Genomic DNA, 16,239 nt, shown 5'->3' on the forward strand with positions numbered 1-16,239 from the left:
TTGGATTTGAAATGTAGTGCCTCGTAATATGAACAAACTGGATCCATGCTTCTGATGTAGTGAGGATCTGGTTGTGCATCAGTACCAACCACTCCGAGAATAGCTCCCTTACGTGTCGATTTTCAAACTCGATGTGGTCTGCCTGACTGTTTCGCTTGAGTTACGCACGCTCTGGTGGTGTTGGCTCTTGTTCTTCTTGCCGTCACATCATAAGCTCTTCTGGTCGTCTGGCAGCTGCCCGGGAAATCATTAAAGCCCGTCTAGATCTCGTTTGATCTTCGAACTCATTTTTCCTGCTGATTTCCATTTGTTTGGTATTGGTTCTGATATTTCTCGACTGCTCAGTGTCAGACTGTGGAGATCGTCGGACTGATACCATCAGCCACGATTTTAAACCTCAAAGATAGTAAAGATCCTGACTATCTTGGATGCCGGATAGCACGGCCCGAAGTCTCCTTTTTGTCGATGTTTTTCACAGACTCCATCAGCTGAGTGCCCTCGACCGCTCACATCTGAATTCTGTTGACATGTCAACAACATTTGCTATGGAATTCTGACAATCTTGATTTCGGATAGCAGTCTTTTTGTCGTTTTTCTTCACCGATTCTTGTGTCATGAGTTGAGTGTCCTCTAGCCCATTAATTCCTCCGAGCTCCACGCTACCATCCGATTCTCTTCTTCTATACCCATTTGACTTTGATCCTTTGACCTGATACCCAGACAATCTCGAAACCGTCGTACAGCGTCCGAGGTGGAGGTGGTATCACCGGGAACAAAAAAAAGCAGCACCATAAGCATTCTGTGAATTGTCGGCGGGAACAGTAGTAGTTGGAGAGAGTGACGCCATGACGGGAAAAAGAAAATAATAACTATCAGCTATTTGAAAACACGGGTTTCACGTGGTTCCATGTCGGGACTACACGCAACTTCCGCTAATCTCTATATTTTACACGAACAAAATAAGCGGAGCAAAAACAGTGGTAAGAAGAATGTAAATGCTATTAGCACCGCACGCTTCTTATAACCTCGCTCTACCGGAACCCAAAAAAGTGTTTGAAATTGCGAGTCTTAGAGAAAAACATACATTTATCAAGGGCGTTTCAGTGGAGCGCAGTTGCAGGAACTATGCCCAGCTAATAGCCAAAACGGCTATTAACACTTTCTTTTAAATGAGCACCCATATGTATCCAAAATGAATCCCATCTTCCTTCACCTGTGTCCAGAAAATTGCCGTTTCTTTTTCTGATATCAATCTGGAAACAAACGACACGGTTGGAAATCTCTATTTTTCTGAATCAGATGATAACAGCACATCTTTCTCATAGTCCCTTTTGGAGAACGGTCCGTATTTCTTTGTGCCGTAGTTCTCGCTGGAAACAGGCTGCACGTTCGGAAACCTCTATATTTTCCCAATCTATCAACGAAAAAAATCAAAAAAATTTTCTCGGCACGCGGGATCGAACTTAAAACTAACTGCAGTCAACGTTGCTTAACTTGCCAGATCGGACGCGGCGACACGTCAACCCTTACCATGCGGCCACGGAAAATGCAGGCTGAAGAAATGAAAGAAATGGCGACCCTTCGGTCGACAGTTTCACGCCACTTTCCCGTGTTCATTCCCCTATGCTTTATCAGTGTTTTTGGCTCAGAAGGCGTCATTTTGAGAATTTTGAAAAAAGAAAAAGACGGGCATCATGCGGGGGAAATTTCTGATCTTTTGGTCCAACTTCGAAGAAAATCGGTCCAGTAGGAAGGGCTGTAGGATCGGCGACACACACACAAACATACAGAATCTGGTGTTTGTTAATAGTAAAGATGTGGCACTTTTTTCTTTCTCAACGCCTATCATCTAGTGTTGGCACGGAAACCAAATAAACTTACCAACAAAACAGTTCGAATGCACTATAAACTTTTGCTTGCTTTGTTCGTTCAGGTAGTCAATTCAAAACAAGTGCTGAACACTCAATTTTATAATTACAGTCGTCTGTGACATTTATATTCTTCCTTATTCCAGTCATCAGTGCTATTGTTCTCGTTTTGACTGGTTATCAAAATCAAGTCTACAATAATATCATTGTGCTTGCAGTAGCAATTCATGGAATTGCATCCACATTGATCATGGTTGTTGCTCATACGCCATATCAAGAATTCGTGTTCTGGCCGTTCAATCGAAATCGGAAAAGACCTGCAACTATTGTTGTTTCAATTCATCCATCTTTCAGACTTGTCTGAGATACTTGAGACTTCCATCTCAGTTTTTGTTTTTAAAAAATTGAGCAGAATATTCGTGGCGCCGGAATACATTAATTTTTATCAACAGTTTTTTAAGATGGAATTGTTCAAAATATTAGATACCTCTGTTTTCTGGTACGTTTTCGTAGGACATTTTGAAAAAGCATTATCAGTTCATACGGATGTTGATAAAAGTCTTATCATTTTTTTGCACTGAATCCAACAAATTACTAATTTTCCTTTACCCGATATTAGTTATTTCTTTCCTTCCCAATTTTTTCAAGCATCGTTTCATGTAAATCCCACAACTAAATCATTTTCACGTATCCGTGGGTTATACCCTTCGATGAAATAAATGAAATTAAAATTAAATACAGAAATCAAACATTTTGTACAGTAAAGATTCCTGATGACAGGTGTTCTTATGCGTTTGAATCATCTCTTATTTGATTCTCTAACATTTTTCAATTTTCTCTCTCACTTGTCTTTCTCATCCATTGAAATCTCAACATATCTATTGTAGTGGATTTCACCTTGAACTTTCTAGTTTCAATGAATATCTCTCAACAGTGCAACAAATAATACCATTTTCTAAAAACGGCGGAATTCGATTCGATCGTGAAACACTGTCTGACTCTCATTGAACTTCCAAACTTTCAGACTTCCTCTAAAACAACAATCAGGAAAAATTTTTTCTCTGTTTCACCTGTTACCCACCTGATTATATGATTTCTCATAAAAACAATTATTTTACTTTCTTCGACTTCTCCTTCAACGTTTACATTACGTTTTCTCTGCAATGGTCGATTGTCAGGATGGTCACAGTTTCCTCGAAACAATTGAGTTTGTTTCAATTGTTTTTCACTGTCTAACTGTAATTGAAGTTCCTGTTCATCTGTACACAGCTTGGGTTATTCTATTCAAAACTCCAGAATCTATGAATTCTGTGAAATGGCACATGTTCAATGTTCACTTCTGGAGTGCTTTTCTAGACATTTCCGTCAGTTTTCTAACTGCTCCGTATCTTCTATTCCCTCATATTGCTGGTTATGGTGCTGGGTTTCTAATGTATTTAGGAGTTGACCCATTTGTTCAGACAACCTTTGTTGTCATCCTAATCGGATGTACTGTTATTTCCATAGCAGTGCTTTTCGAAAATCGATATACAATACTGGCATCATCTAGCCGTTTTTGGTATCGTGTTAGAAAGTCAATTATTGGTGTTTTCTACATTGTCGCTTGGACATATTTTGTACCATTTCAATATTTGATTCCTGATCAGGTAGTGGCTGTTCCTATAATTTTTGAGGTTCGTCATAAAAAAAAAATCATCGAATGAAATCTCAAATTTCCAGAAGCTTCCCTCCCTTCACTGCTTCTACACTGGCCCTGTATTTGTGATTGCTCTCGATGTTACCATCATAGTTTGGGCAACTGCAACTAAAATGTTTTTCGAGTTTCTATTCATTGGTGCTTTCGGTATTCTCACATATATCAGTATCACGAGTCAAAACAAAAGTGTTTCACTTTCGAGAAAAACACTGGCCCTTCAGAAACGGTTTTTCATGTCAATCATAATACAAACAGCTATTCCAACCACTATTATTGCTATTCCGCTGTTATGTTGTGCTATTTCATTACTTCAAGGGCATTACAGTCAAGGTAAGGCATTTTTTGTTGTTATCTTAATATTCAGATTTTCAGCTATGAATAATGTTTGCTTCTTAATAATTTCCAATCACGGTTTGGTGACCACATTTGCCATTCTACTCATTCACAAGCCTTATCGAGATGCCATATTCCCTTGTTTACGGCGGGAACGAAAAATAACAACGGATATAATTAGTACTGTACTTCCAACTGTGGATTAATGGAAATACATACATTGAAATATAGTGTTTCATTCGTGATTCTAACTGTAATTTTTGAAAAAGAAAGAGAAAAGTTAGTATCGAAATAGTTTTTCATCGTCCAGAATAAGTGAAACTCCTGAGCTATGTATTCGTCTGGATTTGAAGGAATCAGAAATCGAAAATCAGCAGAAAAAAACTACAGAGTTTAAGCATGCCAAACCTGTTCATAATATAAAATTCCTGAGAATTTGGTCTGAATCAAACAATGTTTCCATGTCCCAACGATTATCCTGGTAGTCCCAATTTCAATTCATTCGTCAGTTTACAAATGAAAGCGACAATGGTTCAATTCTCTGTAACAATGCATGCCATTAAAAACAATCTTTACTATTAACAAACACCAGATTCTGTATGTTTGTGTGTGTGTCGCCGATCCTACAGCCCTTCCTACTGGACCGATTTTCTTCGAAGTTGGACCAAAAGATCAGAAATTTCCCCCGCATGATGCCCGTCTTTTTCTTTTTTCAAAATTCTCAAAATGACGCCTTCTGAGCCAAAAACACTGATAAAGCATAGGGGAATGAACACGGGAAAGTGGCGTGAAACTGTCGACCGAAGGGTCGCCATTTCTTTCATTTCTTCAGCCTGCATTTTCCGTGGCCGCATGGTAAGGGTTGACGTGTCGCCGCGTCCGATCTGGCAAGTTAAGCAACGTTGACTGCAGTTAGTTTTAAGTTCGATCCCGCGTGCCGAGAAAATTTTTTTGATTTTTTTCGTTGATAGATTGGGAAAATATAGAGGTTTCCGAACGTGCAGCCTGTTTCCAGCGAGAACTACGGCACAAAGAAATACGGACCGTTCTCCAAAAGGGACTATGAGAAAGATGTGCTGTTATCATCTGATTCAGAAAAATAGAGATTTCCAACCGTGTCGTTTGTTTCCAGATTGATATCAGAAAAAGAAACGGCAATTTTCTGGACACAGGTGAAGGAAGATGGGATTCATTTTGGATACATATGGGTGCTCATTTAAAAGAAAGTGTTAATAGCCGTTTTGGCTATTAGCTGGGCATAGTTCCTGCAACTGCGCTCCACTGAAACGCCCTTGATAAATGTATGTTTTTCTCTAAGACTCGCAATTTCAAACACTTTTTTGGGTTCCGGTAGAGCGAGGTTATAAGAAGCGTGCGGTGCTAATAGCATTTACATTCTTCTTACCACTGTTTTTGCTCCGCTTATTTTGTTCGTGTAAAATATAGAGATTAGCGGAAGTTGCGTGTAGTCCCGACATGGAACCACGTGAAACCCGTGTTTTCAAATAGCTGATAGTTATTATTTTCTTTTTCCCGTCATGGCGTCACTCTCTCCAACTACTACTGTTCCCGCCGACAATTCACAGAATGCTTATGGTGCTGCTTTTTTTTGTTCCCGGTGATACCACCTCCACCTCGGACGCTGTACGACGGTTTCGAGATTGTCTGGGTATCAGGTCAAAGGATCAAAGTCAAATGGGTATAGAAGAAGAGAATCGGATGGTAGCGTGGAGCTCGGAGGAATTAATGGGCTAGAGGACACTCAACTCATGACACAAGAATCGGTGAAGAAAAACGACAAAAAGACTGCTATCCGAAATCAAGATTGTCAGAATTCCATAGCAAATGTTGTTGACATGTCAACAGAATTCAGATGTGAGCGGTCGAGGGCACTCAGCTGATGGAGTCTGTGAAAAACATCGACAAAAAGGAGACTTCGGGCCGTGCTATCCGGCATCCAAGATAGTCAGGATCTTTACTATCTTTGAGGTTTAAAATCGTGGCTGATGGTATCAGTCCGACGATCTCCACAGTCTGACACTGAGCAGTCGAGAAATATCAGAACCAATACCAAACAAATGGAAATCAGCAGGAAAAATGAGTTCGAAGATCAAACGAGATCTAGACGGGCTTTAATGATTTCCCGGGCAGCTGCCAGACGACCAGAAGAGCTTATGATGTGACGGCAAGAAGAACAAGAGCCAACACCACCAGAGCGTGCGTAACTCAAGCGAAACAGTCAGGCAGACCACATCGAGTTTGAAAATCGACACGTAAGGGAGCTATTCTCGGAGTGGTTGGTACTGATGCACAACCAGATCCTCACTACATCAGAAGCATGGATCCAGTTTGTTCATATTACGAGGCACTACATTTCAAATCCAAGTTCGAATTTCAAATGAAGAAGGTCGGTTCTTTGCTGCATCAAATCTGGCAAGTTGGGCAACGTTGACTGTAGTCAGTTGGTTCGGCTCTATTCCAGTTTAGATGTCCATTGAAAACTTGAACGTCCCAAAAAACATTTAGACGTCCCTTAAAACACTTAGACGTCCCTTGAAACACTTAGACGTCCTTTGAAACATTTAAACGTCCTTTCGGATCCAAAATATGTACAAAATTGTTTAAACGTCCCAAAAAACATTTAGACGTCCCAAAAAATGTTTAGACGTCCCATTAAATATTGAGGCGTCCTTTGAAGCCCAAAAATTTCGTTTTAAATAATTAGACGTCCCAAAAAACATTTAAACGCCCCAAAAAATGTTTAGACGTCCCTTCAACAATAAAGCCACTGAATAGTTTTGAATAGGTCTAAATATTTTGTGGGACGTCTAAATGTTTTTTGGGACGTTTAAATCTTCAGAACTATATTTTGGGATTTCAAGGGACGTCTAAACATTTTATGGGACGTTTAAACGTTTTTTGGGACGTCTAAACTTTTGAAAGGACGTTTTAAAAAAATTAGAGTTTGAAAGGACGTTTAAGTGTTTCAAGGGACGTCTAAGTGTTTTAAGGGACGTTTGAGTTTTTAAAGGCCATCTAAATAGAGCCGTTGGTTCGAACCCATGTAGACACGCGAAAGATTTTTTCTTATCGCCAGATTTAAAACAAATAGAGGAGTAAGGGATCGAAATCGCATCAGAAAAACATAGATTTTACATTATTCAGAAGTTGGAGAGACTTCGGAAACCTCAATAGTCTGAACCGTTTGGGAAGCGCCGCAGGCGCTGTAACCCCTGGAAGGGTGGTGTAGAAAAGGAGGTTTAGTCGCCGTTAGGCGACGTGAACCGACTGGTTTTAGATATCAGCAAAAATCTTTCATTCTGAGTTCTCTCTCTCCAAATCACAGAGGTTGACCAAAGTTTGATCGGTTGTCCCATTCCGCATCGAATCCTTCTGCCGAAACATTTGAACACTCTCCGGTCATCACACTTTTCATGCAAGCCTTATCATCAGTGAACTTTGCAGTTTTATTCTTTGCAATGATATCTTTCACGCATTTGTATTTTGAATAGTCCTCAGTCGATGTGAGAATACTGTAGTAGCATTGTTGAAAAGTGGCTTTTCTGAAATTTATACACGCAGAATCCATGTTTTGGACGGTTTTCAGACTGTAGACACAGCTGTTCTTCATACAATCCTGGAATAAAATCTGATTCTCATTTAACAAATCTCCTCTAAATCCATACCCGTGCAGATTCACATAACTTGACAGCGCTTAATCCGTTCAACGCAGAGTAATCTTCAGTCGTTGTGAAAATTTCAGAAGTTTTCTTCAATATCGGCATACATTGTATAGACGTTAACCCATCGTAAGCGGATGTGCATCTAGTGTTGTTTGGAGGAGTCGTGAGAATATTAACAAAGTTATCATAGTAATCATTCAAATAGGCCATTGTTTTCTTGGAGCATTTCACAGAAACAATCTCCAGCAAGCACTGTTTTCCAGAAGTAAAAGCGATTCTTTTGGTTTTTAGATCATTCTGAAATGTAATTTATTAACTGGGGTTGGTCTATTCATACATTTGTCGAATACTCACAGTGAAAAAATCATACTTCGAAGCGCAACTGTTCTCTTGATTGTAAGCCATTTTATAGAAATACGGCATACATTTATGCATTCCGTAGTTTTTGAAATCCAATTTTTGGCATTTCTGTGTATAAGTTTCCTTGTTTCTCTGTGCTTCCAAACAGTTAGTCTTTCCAAAACAGCTCTGTAAAATATAAACTTCTAGCCCATTATTCTCCAATTACTCACCATAACATCAGAACACAATCTTGTCAAATTTCTCGCTGCATCCAATTCTATACTGTCAGGAACGAATTGTTCAATTTGAAACATTAGCTCATCAACCAACGGAGAGCACGTTTGATGCATAGTTGACAGTTCCTGTTGAGTGCATTGTTTCACTTTTTGATCGTTTGATTCCACAAATGCGTAGTTCACCACACACAGAAAAAGGAGCGAAACACTGAACATGACCAAATATGAACTATGCAAACTATTCGCATAGTGACTGGGGTTGGTCTATCTAATCCGTTGCATAGTCTTTGGACAGCGAGATTGAAATTATTTTGTCAACAGTCTATAGAGATTAGAGACGTTTTTCATGACGTGTTTAGAAACAAAAGTGTTGATAGACAATACTCTAGGAAGATTCATTAATGTAGAACATCTCCACATTGTTTTCTCTTCGTTGTCTAAAAATGTTTTAGTTTTTTTCGTACAAATGCTGTACTGTATGAGATACTTTTGAAAAATTATGACATAATTTATGTCTACAGTACCGTGCAGTCAGATATACAGGGGAAATAACTTTGTCGTAACTCTCTAGGGAATGCTTGTACAAAGAAATTGTCAACTAAAAAAAAGAAGCTCTATTTTTGTCCTGTATGGTACATAATTTACTTTGTTGGAAAATCAGTGATACCGTAAAACCCTCTCAAAGTTGGTCATTTTCAACTGAAAAAGGGCAAATTGTCTATCTTACTGCGCGGTACTGTTATTTCCTTATGAAACCACGACATATCAATCTCTCTGATTCTTAGTCGACATTTCCCCTAATCTTATTTCACCTTCAATAACCAAACGTCCTCTCCAGACTGCATTATCTACAAATTTAATGATTTTCAAAATCAAATTAAGTATGTACGTGATATTATATGCTTTTAAGTTAACATCTTGAACAACTTCTCTCCCGTTTCCACCTGTTGCATTTTCAAGGAATTGGTAGTAATCGAACTTTGCTCTGATTGGGCTTGTTGCAATATATAATAGTGAACAAATTTAAATTGCTAACTTACTCATTTATTGAGTCTGAAAATGATTTGCACCGAAAGTTATAGCTATCTAAATACTGCTCAATTTATATACACTGTCTATCATTGTTTGACTATAATCGAGGTTACTGTTCACTTTTATGTCGGATACCTCATTATATTTATGTCTCCAAAATCAATGAGTTCTGTGAAATGCTACATGTTCAATGTCCATTTCTGGAGTGCTCTTCTGGATTTATCATTCAGTTTCTTGACTTCTCCTTATATTCTTTTCCCATATGTTGCTGGTTACGGATCGGGTTTTCTCATGTGGTTGGGAGTTTCTCCATTGGTTCAAGTATCAATTGTAATCATTGAAATAGGATGTTAGAGTCTGACTCAGAAATTTAGGAAAATAATAAAACATTTCTTCAGTGACTGTGATGTCAATCCTGGTTCTTTTCGAGAATCGCTTCACAATATTAGGGTCATCCAGCAAAGTATGGAATCGATTTCGCAAAATATTTATTGTTGTTCTCTACGTGTTTGCGTTGTTTTATATTATTCCATTCAGTTTACTGGTGCCAGATCAGGAAATGGCTGTTCCCATGATTCTAGAGGTTGGTGGAAGACTACTGGTCATAGGAATATTGAGTTACAACAAATTCGTTTAGACATTTCAGAACATTGAACGGCAACATATCATTTTTTTGAGTAGTTAGTCATATTGAGCAGGTGTTCGGTTCTTAGTTGTTTTCAGCAATGACTCGAAAAGCACAAATCGCTCAAATTGTTTCAGAAGCTCCCATCTCTCCGCTGCTTCTACACTGGACCTGTTATCGTATTCACCCTGGACGCGACTCTGATTGGATGGACTACTGCAATAAAGCTGACTATAGAATTTTTGTTCATTCTGATAATGTGTATAATGACATATCTCAACATCAAAAACCAGAACAAGCAGATCACACTTTCCCGGAAGACATTGTCCCTTCAGAAGAAGTTCTTCATTTCTCTTATCACACAGACTGCGATTCCAGTTGCTGTAATAATTCTACCACTTGCTTGTTGTGCATATTCAGTGGTTTCCGATTATTACAGTCAAGGTAAACAATATTTTAAAAAAGGATTAGATTTTGGATAAATCAAAAAATTTCAGCAGTGAACAATGTATGTTTTCTGATAATCTCAAATCATGGTTTGGTGACGACCTTCGCTATATTATTCATCCATAAACCATATCGAGAAGCCACGTTTCCTTGTTTGGAAACCAAATGGAGATACAAGACAGATGTGGTTATTAGTATTGTACTGCCAACAATTGACTGAACATTTTATTTGAGTTGTTGGAGGAAAGATTAAAGAAACAATTATCTTAAAGAAATGTATAGTTAAGCCAAATTTGCCATAGGTACTTGAGTACCTGTTATACATATGAGAAGCTGAGGCCAGTTCTTCAGGATGAGTTTTCTTGGAGAAACATTCTGAAATTAGAAAATCTCATTCAATATTTTAGTGAATTTGTTTCTTCAACTTGTTATAGCTCTCCGATAAGGTCCAATTATAAAAAAAATTGGTAACGGGTCGATTACTGGATATAAAGTGACAATAAAAGATAAATATCCACTGTTTCCTTCAATGCCGTTATTCGCTAAGTTTAAAGCAAAGAATATAGTAAGAGGCAGATCCAACACAATAGTTGGTATTATGATTTGGGTAACAAGTGCATAGAACAATTGGGATTGAAGAGAACGAGATTTAGATGAGATTGTAGTCGAAGATATCATCTTTTTGATAATTGAGTAGCATTTTACGGCACAGAAAATGATTATTGCGAAAGAAACACTCTGAAAAATTATGCCAATAGTTTTCTTGTTTCATAATGTTTCTTACCACAGTAGCGGTCATGAAACCAGCAGCGCTCAAAAAGTGATAATTTGGTGTGATAGTTCCATTCTTGCTGATATCATACATCGGACCGCCGAGATATTCAAAATGTTCGATTGGCTCTCCAAACGATTCGAGTATGGTTTCACTTACTAACTCCGTAGTTTCTTGATTTGGTCCACACAAGAGCATTCCCATAATTGACCACGCTGCACCCGTAATGACCGGTATTAAAAGCCAAAAAATAATTTTCCATGAGTCAAAAGATTCGATAAGAGTGTTTTTGCTCACTGACAAATATCTATAGATGAAATGAACGGCGTATATCGATTGAGTAGCTCCAAAAACTGCCCAGAGAATAGAAATTGAGAATCTGACCAGAAAACGTGGCAGAGGTTTATCAATGACTAATACCATTGACAACTCGGTGGTTCCAAAGGAGTAGTGAATCTGGAAGAAACTACTGAATTAAAATTTCTAAAAAGTTTAAACTCGCCGGAACCAAATACGCAAACAGAAGGGAATAAATCATTTGAAATACACTTGTACAAATCAATAAAGTTTTGTAAGAACCGAATTCTTTTGGGGACTTTTTCAAGATAAGAAAGATTAACAAAGTGTTGAAAGTGATCGCGAGAGATGCTGATATTTTATTCGAAATTTTAAGAAAGCTGTGGACTGAATTGCTTTTCACCATATTTTTGATAAAATTCGAAAAAGTAAAACCGAAAACATGTATCTGGTGAAGCTATACGAATTAGTCTCCAGGGGTTAATTAATTTCATTGTTGACAAGTCTTGAGAGGAATATGAGTAATACGTGGATAATTAAAAAAAAGTCTGAATTAGATGATTTTAAGAACAAGAGAATTTTCTGGAAATAAGTTCATTGATGTCATTTCAATGATCTCTTGGATTTGCTGATATAATTTTCAGAACTGAACCCAACCCAAGCTGACTATGACCCAAATGCATGAGCTGAATGTTTTTTTCTGAAGTTGCAGAATTCTAGCTCCCGTCCATTTTTCAGAATCTCATTCACAATCCACGGATTCCTCTGCTCTCCTCGAACTCCATAAGCGCCCAAACTTCTGAATCCGATGATTTCTGAAAACATACACCTCCAACTACTATAGTTTATCCCAGACAATAACAAGTTTATATTCTGATTCTCCTTATATCAGACATCCCACGGGACAGTTTTCTTATCGAAAGCATTACGACACTGTCTGCTTACAATTCACTAGTTCCGCATATAGTGTCGATAATGGACGATATTTTAATCTATGGAGGTGTTGAAAATATTCCAATGTATAACTGCAGGTATGACACTGTGTCGTTGAGATCTTCACATTCCCTCTAAAATCGTATTCCAGCGCAAGAACGCCGGAGCAGTGGTCAACTGAAACTGGTGCGTCTCAACCGATTATAGGATCTATTCAGATCGCATACGGTGTAGTTGTTAATGTATGATCCAAACTGTGTATGTATCAATCACAAATTCCTTAAAGTTCAGCTTCTCTATATCCCTATCATCATCATAATGCTTGACAAAGACAACTTCAAACTCTCATGCTTCAAAATAATGTTTCAACTTGCCATCACAGATTTCCTTGTAATATTTATCAATTCTATCCTTACTGGAATCCTTGGCATCCAGGGAGCAGTATACTGTACCTATCCCACCCTGATTTATATCACTGGCTCCGTCGCAATGTCCTTGTGGTGCTCATCGTGTTGCACTTCACTGATTCTAGTTTGCAATCGGTTGTTGGTCATGTCAAAACCTCATCTTGAATCCGCTTTTTTTGAGAACAAGAAAACATTTCTCATACTGAGTTGCTCAATAATCTATGGAATTTGTTTCCTCTTCACCACTCCTCATGTTTATAATTCAAAGCATCATGCATGGTTCTTTGATCCAATGATATTCCCGGAGAGATCAAAGGAATACGATAATTTACCTCATGCAATCAATAATTTCTCCATTGTCGTTCTAACATGTATTCTCTATATTCCATTTTATCTGATCGTGAAAGATAACTTGAAAGGGACAATGACTGAGTCAAGATTGCACAGCACCGTGAGTTATATTATTAAGAAACTCAAAAAAAATTAGAGCAGTTCTGATATTTTTCCAGAAAATTCAGGTATTCATTCAGTCCGTTTTGATATGTTTCTCAAGTCAAGTTGCTGCTATCATCTACGTCATAATGAATTTGACGGAAGTCTCTGCTGGTCTCATACTTTTTGGTCACTTTCTCTGGCAATTAGTTCATGGTGCCCCAGTTTTCATTTACATCATTTTAAATGACATGATTCGGAGAAGATTCTTCAAAATGTTGAGATGTAATAAGAACAATTCAACGGCTGTGGGGATATCGATTATCAATCAATCCAATATTGTGCCACAATAAATTTATTTCCGTTTTAATTGCGTTAAAAAAATTATCAAACATAAGCAGAGTTTATTTTCCGAAAAGTCCAAAAACTCGAAAGAGCAATCAAATATTACTATTCTGGTTAGGATCCGAGATGTAGGAAACTTGATTTGTTTGTTGAAACTTCTTCGGGCAAATTATCTGGCGAACTGACGATCGAATGGCCTGGTTGAGAGACAAATAAATTATACTGACGGATCCTGAAACTTATTTTGTAACTCCAAAATCGTAATTTGTGATACCTGTACAAATCTGCCAGCACATCTGAGCAGCGACAATGAGCCATTCCGGGGAATAGAAGAATTGCATGTAGACATAAATCATAGAACCAATGGAATGAAAGAAACAAATGATAGCTGCTTGAAGAACAACTAGGCGTTGTGTTTTGGAAAAGAGATTCGATCCGATCTGTCTTCCTTCTCTTATCAGAATTGATACAAGATAGGTGTAAAGTGTTAGGGTGATAATGGTTAATATTATATTGTTTATTGGTTGATTCAAATTGTAGTAGAAATGTGGATCTAGTCCGGTGCCCGGGTCGAAAAACCATGACATGTATTCAGGACGGAAGACGAGTGGCTTTGTCCAGAACACTCCATAAAATGCTGCTAGAAAACATGCGATCATAAGAAAATATATGTAGGGGCTCTTGAAAATCCAACGGATCTTGATATTCGAGTTCAGCTCACTTATCCGACACACCGCGAGCGAGATACAAGAAAGAGAGCAACCTAACCAAAGACCGAAACCATTGGCGCCAAGGAAGATAATGAGACGTGGATAGTCGCAGAAATAGATCCCATTAAATCCCATGTATCCAGTTGCCATTGAGTCAATGAAAACCGATGGGATATCAAAGATAGCCAAGCAAACCATCAATTTGAATGCAGGATGGCGGATGAGGTCTCGTGTTAGCATTGCGAGGAAACAAAGTGAGTAGAGTGTCTGAAATTTGCTCAAACGCTCAGAAAACTCAGCGTTTGTCATTAGAAACTAACCAGATAAACCCCTCCGCTAACCATGAAGTACATTCCCAAGTAAGGGCTTTTGACTCTCTCCTCATCCGGCATTGTCCAGTTATCCGGACATGAATAAAAATTTGAGTTTAGTTCAAATTTATTGAAAACAAAATAAATCAATGACATGTGATAATTGGTTGGTGTAGACATTATGACGATCGAATTTATTGAGAATGAAAATAAGTTATTGACGGCTCAGACAAACGGAAATTGTTTTGTTTCACGTCAGATTGTCCAGGGACTCATTTCTATGGCCAGACAGCCCCAGGCTGAACAACTGGTCGAACAACAGACATCGAACTCCCACCTAGTCGAACGATTTCTTTAGATATGGCGTTTGGCTCAGAACTATATCCGACCACCGTGTTATTCGGTACGATATTTGAAACCATGTTGATTACTGAACTTCGGATTGATCGGTTGATTGTCAAGTATACCACACAAAAGCATCCATTACTCCATTGCCATGTTAGCTGACCGAGCAAGAATAAAAGTGGTGGAGAGTTGAAGAATTGCATGTAGACATAAATATAGGCAGCGGCGGCATGGAAAGAGCAGATGATGACAGCTTGGATGATAACCTATAACAGTAGAAATGATAAGCAGCCCAATCCAGTAAACGAACTTGATTCTTGTTCCGAGACATCCACATGGAGTTTGCACTTTTGCCTTTTTTGTAGATCAAGAAGACGCACATGTAGATGTATAGACTTGTTGTAGCTGCCGAGACAACCAGATTATTGATTGTATGAGCAACGTTGTGATAGAGTGTTGGCTGTAATTCAGATGTTTCCAATCGGAGTGTTTCTAGTCTTGTCATTAGTGAGAAATAGATTTCGTAAATACTATAATTGGCAGGACCCCAGTTTTCACATTTTTCATACTTTCTACTGATTTTTTCATAATTTCATTTTAGTATTCGCCCGACAGTATTGACGGTATTCTTGTTATTCTCAGACGTCACTGTCTAGATTGAATTCACTAGAGACTATACCAATTGTTTTTCACTTACATCTTTCCCCACTTTAGGATCAAAGAACCATGAACTAAACTGTGCCGAAAAACATAGAGGCTTGGTAAACCATACAGAGTACATCCAATACAATCCAACAATCAACAATACTACACGAAATGGTCGTTTGTAGAAGAGGAATGATAAGAAAAATTTGGAGTTGATCTCGACACATCGATCCATTGCTAGAAGAATACATGAAGCACATCCAGCCATCCACGTCCCGTCGCCAATTGCTCCGATACAGAAAATTAGTCGAGGATATTGACAAAATGAGGCTCCGATTAGATCGAGAATTCCAGTGCTCAAAGAGTTGACGGAGAGGTTGATCATATCGAAAATAGCAAGAATGATCATTATACGGAAAGCTGGATTACGGGATTTCGATTTGATCATGACGACGAAGCAAGGGATGTAAAGAAGCTGAACAACCACCATTTTTCTGTATTTTATTTAGAAAACAAAGAAACTTACAATTAGAATAATTCCAGATATCAAAAAATACGTTCCCAATGTGTGTCTCGGAAAGTATTCATGTTTCATTTCTTCTGGACAGACGTAGGCATCCGGGAGTTCAAATGAATTCAGGACCAAGTGAAATAGAGACATTTCGAAATTTTATTATAGAAAAATTTTTATTATCTCGAAAGAAAATTGAGTAAACTGATGTGCTTGTTATAACTTTAATTAATATTATAATAAAGACAAACTCTGGGAACAGCTATGTA

The 16,239-nt window shown here is 38.1% G+C and overlaps 8 protein-coding genes across 8 annotated transcripts; 4 read left to right on the forward strand and 4 right to left on the reverse strand.

The window, feature by feature from the left end:
- Nucleotides 1-1,897: 1,897 nt before the first annotated feature.
- Nucleotides 1,898-2,232, forward strand: GCK72_020140 (uncharacterized protein; the record flags this gene model as incomplete). The annotated part of the gene is made up of 2 exons (XM_053733407.1): nucleotides 1,898-1,933; nucleotides 1,981-2,232. 2 exons carry the CDS (start codon nucleotides 1,898-1,900, stop codon nucleotides 2,230-2,232), a joined length of 288 nt encoding a protein of 95 aa, XP_053582320.1.
- A 799-nt stretch (nucleotides 2,233-3,031) lies between these two features.
- GCK72_020141 (uncharacterized protein) lies at nucleotides 3,032-4,103 on the forward strand (the record flags this gene model as incomplete). The annotated part of the gene is made up of 3 exons (XM_003115885.2): nucleotides 3,032-3,541; nucleotides 3,588-3,894; nucleotides 3,937-4,103. 3 exons carry the CDS (start codon nucleotides 3,032-3,034, stop codon nucleotides 4,101-4,103), a joined length of 984 nt encoding a protein of 327 aa, XP_003115933.2.
- Nucleotides 4,104-7,237: 3,134 nt separating this feature from the next.
- On the reverse strand, nucleotides 7,238-8,272 carry GCK72_020142 (uncharacterized protein; the record flags this gene model as incomplete). The annotated part of the gene is made up of 4 exons (XM_003116011.2): nucleotides 7,238-7,534; nucleotides 7,584-7,877; nucleotides 7,935-8,108; nucleotides 8,153-8,272. 4 exons carry the CDS (start codon nucleotides 8,270-8,272, stop codon nucleotides 7,238-7,240), a joined length of 885 nt encoding a protein of 294 aa, XP_003116059.2.
- Nucleotides 8,273-9,352: 1,080 nt separating this feature from the next.
- GCK72_020143 (uncharacterized protein) lies at nucleotides 9,353-10,482 on the forward strand (the record flags this gene model as incomplete). The annotated part of the gene is made up of 4 exons (XM_003116235.2): nucleotides 9,353-9,539; nucleotides 9,589-9,773; nucleotides 9,953-10,259; nucleotides 10,313-10,482. 4 exons carry the CDS (start codon nucleotides 9,353-9,355, stop codon nucleotides 10,480-10,482), a joined length of 849 nt encoding a protein of 282 aa, XP_003116283.2.
- Nucleotides 10,483-10,544: 62 nt separating this feature from the next.
- GCK72_020144 (uncharacterized protein) lies at nucleotides 10,545-11,238 on the reverse strand (the record flags this gene model as incomplete). The annotated part of the gene is made up of 3 exons (XM_053733408.1): nucleotides 10,545-10,637; nucleotides 10,746-11,000; nucleotides 11,047-11,238. 3 exons carry the CDS (start codon nucleotides 11,236-11,238, stop codon nucleotides 10,545-10,547), a joined length of 540 nt encoding a protein of 179 aa, XP_053582321.1.
- Nucleotides 11,239-12,306: 1,068 nt separating this feature from the next.
- GCK72_020145 (uncharacterized protein) lies at nucleotides 12,307-13,456 on the forward strand (the record flags this gene model as incomplete). Its single annotated transcript, XM_053733409.1, has 4 exons — nucleotides 12,307-12,362; nucleotides 12,416-12,506; nucleotides 12,556-13,122; nucleotides 13,202-13,456. 4 exons carry the CDS (start codon nucleotides 12,307-12,309, stop codon nucleotides 13,454-13,456), a joined length of 969 nt encoding a protein of 322 aa, XP_053582322.1.
- Nucleotides 13,457-13,543: 87 nt separating this feature from the next.
- GCK72_020146 (uncharacterized protein) lies at nucleotides 13,544-14,550 on the reverse strand (the record flags this gene model as incomplete). Its single annotated transcript, XM_053733410.1, has 3 exons — nucleotides 13,544-13,680; nucleotides 13,723-14,425; nucleotides 14,479-14,550. 3 exons carry the CDS (start codon nucleotides 14,548-14,550, stop codon nucleotides 13,544-13,546), a joined length of 912 nt encoding a protein of 303 aa, XP_053582323.1.
- A 197-nt stretch (nucleotides 14,551-14,747) lies between these two features.
- GCK72_020147 (uncharacterized protein) lies at nucleotides 14,748-16,120 on the reverse strand (the record flags this gene model as incomplete). Its single annotated transcript, XM_003116127.2, has 4 exons — nucleotides 14,748-15,080; nucleotides 15,125-15,274; nucleotides 15,512-15,934; nucleotides 15,986-16,120. 4 exons carry the CDS (start codon nucleotides 16,118-16,120, stop codon nucleotides 14,748-14,750), a joined length of 1,041 nt encoding a protein of 346 aa, XP_003116175.2.
- Nucleotides 16,121-16,239: the final 119 nt, after the last annotated feature.

This window comes from Caenorhabditis remanei, chromosome V, assembly GCF_010183535.1.
Source record: "Caenorhabditis remanei strain PX506 chromosome V, whole genome shotgun sequence".
NCBI lineage: Eukaryota > Metazoa > Nematoda > Chromadorea > Rhabditida > Rhabditidae > Caenorhabditis > Caenorhabditis remanei.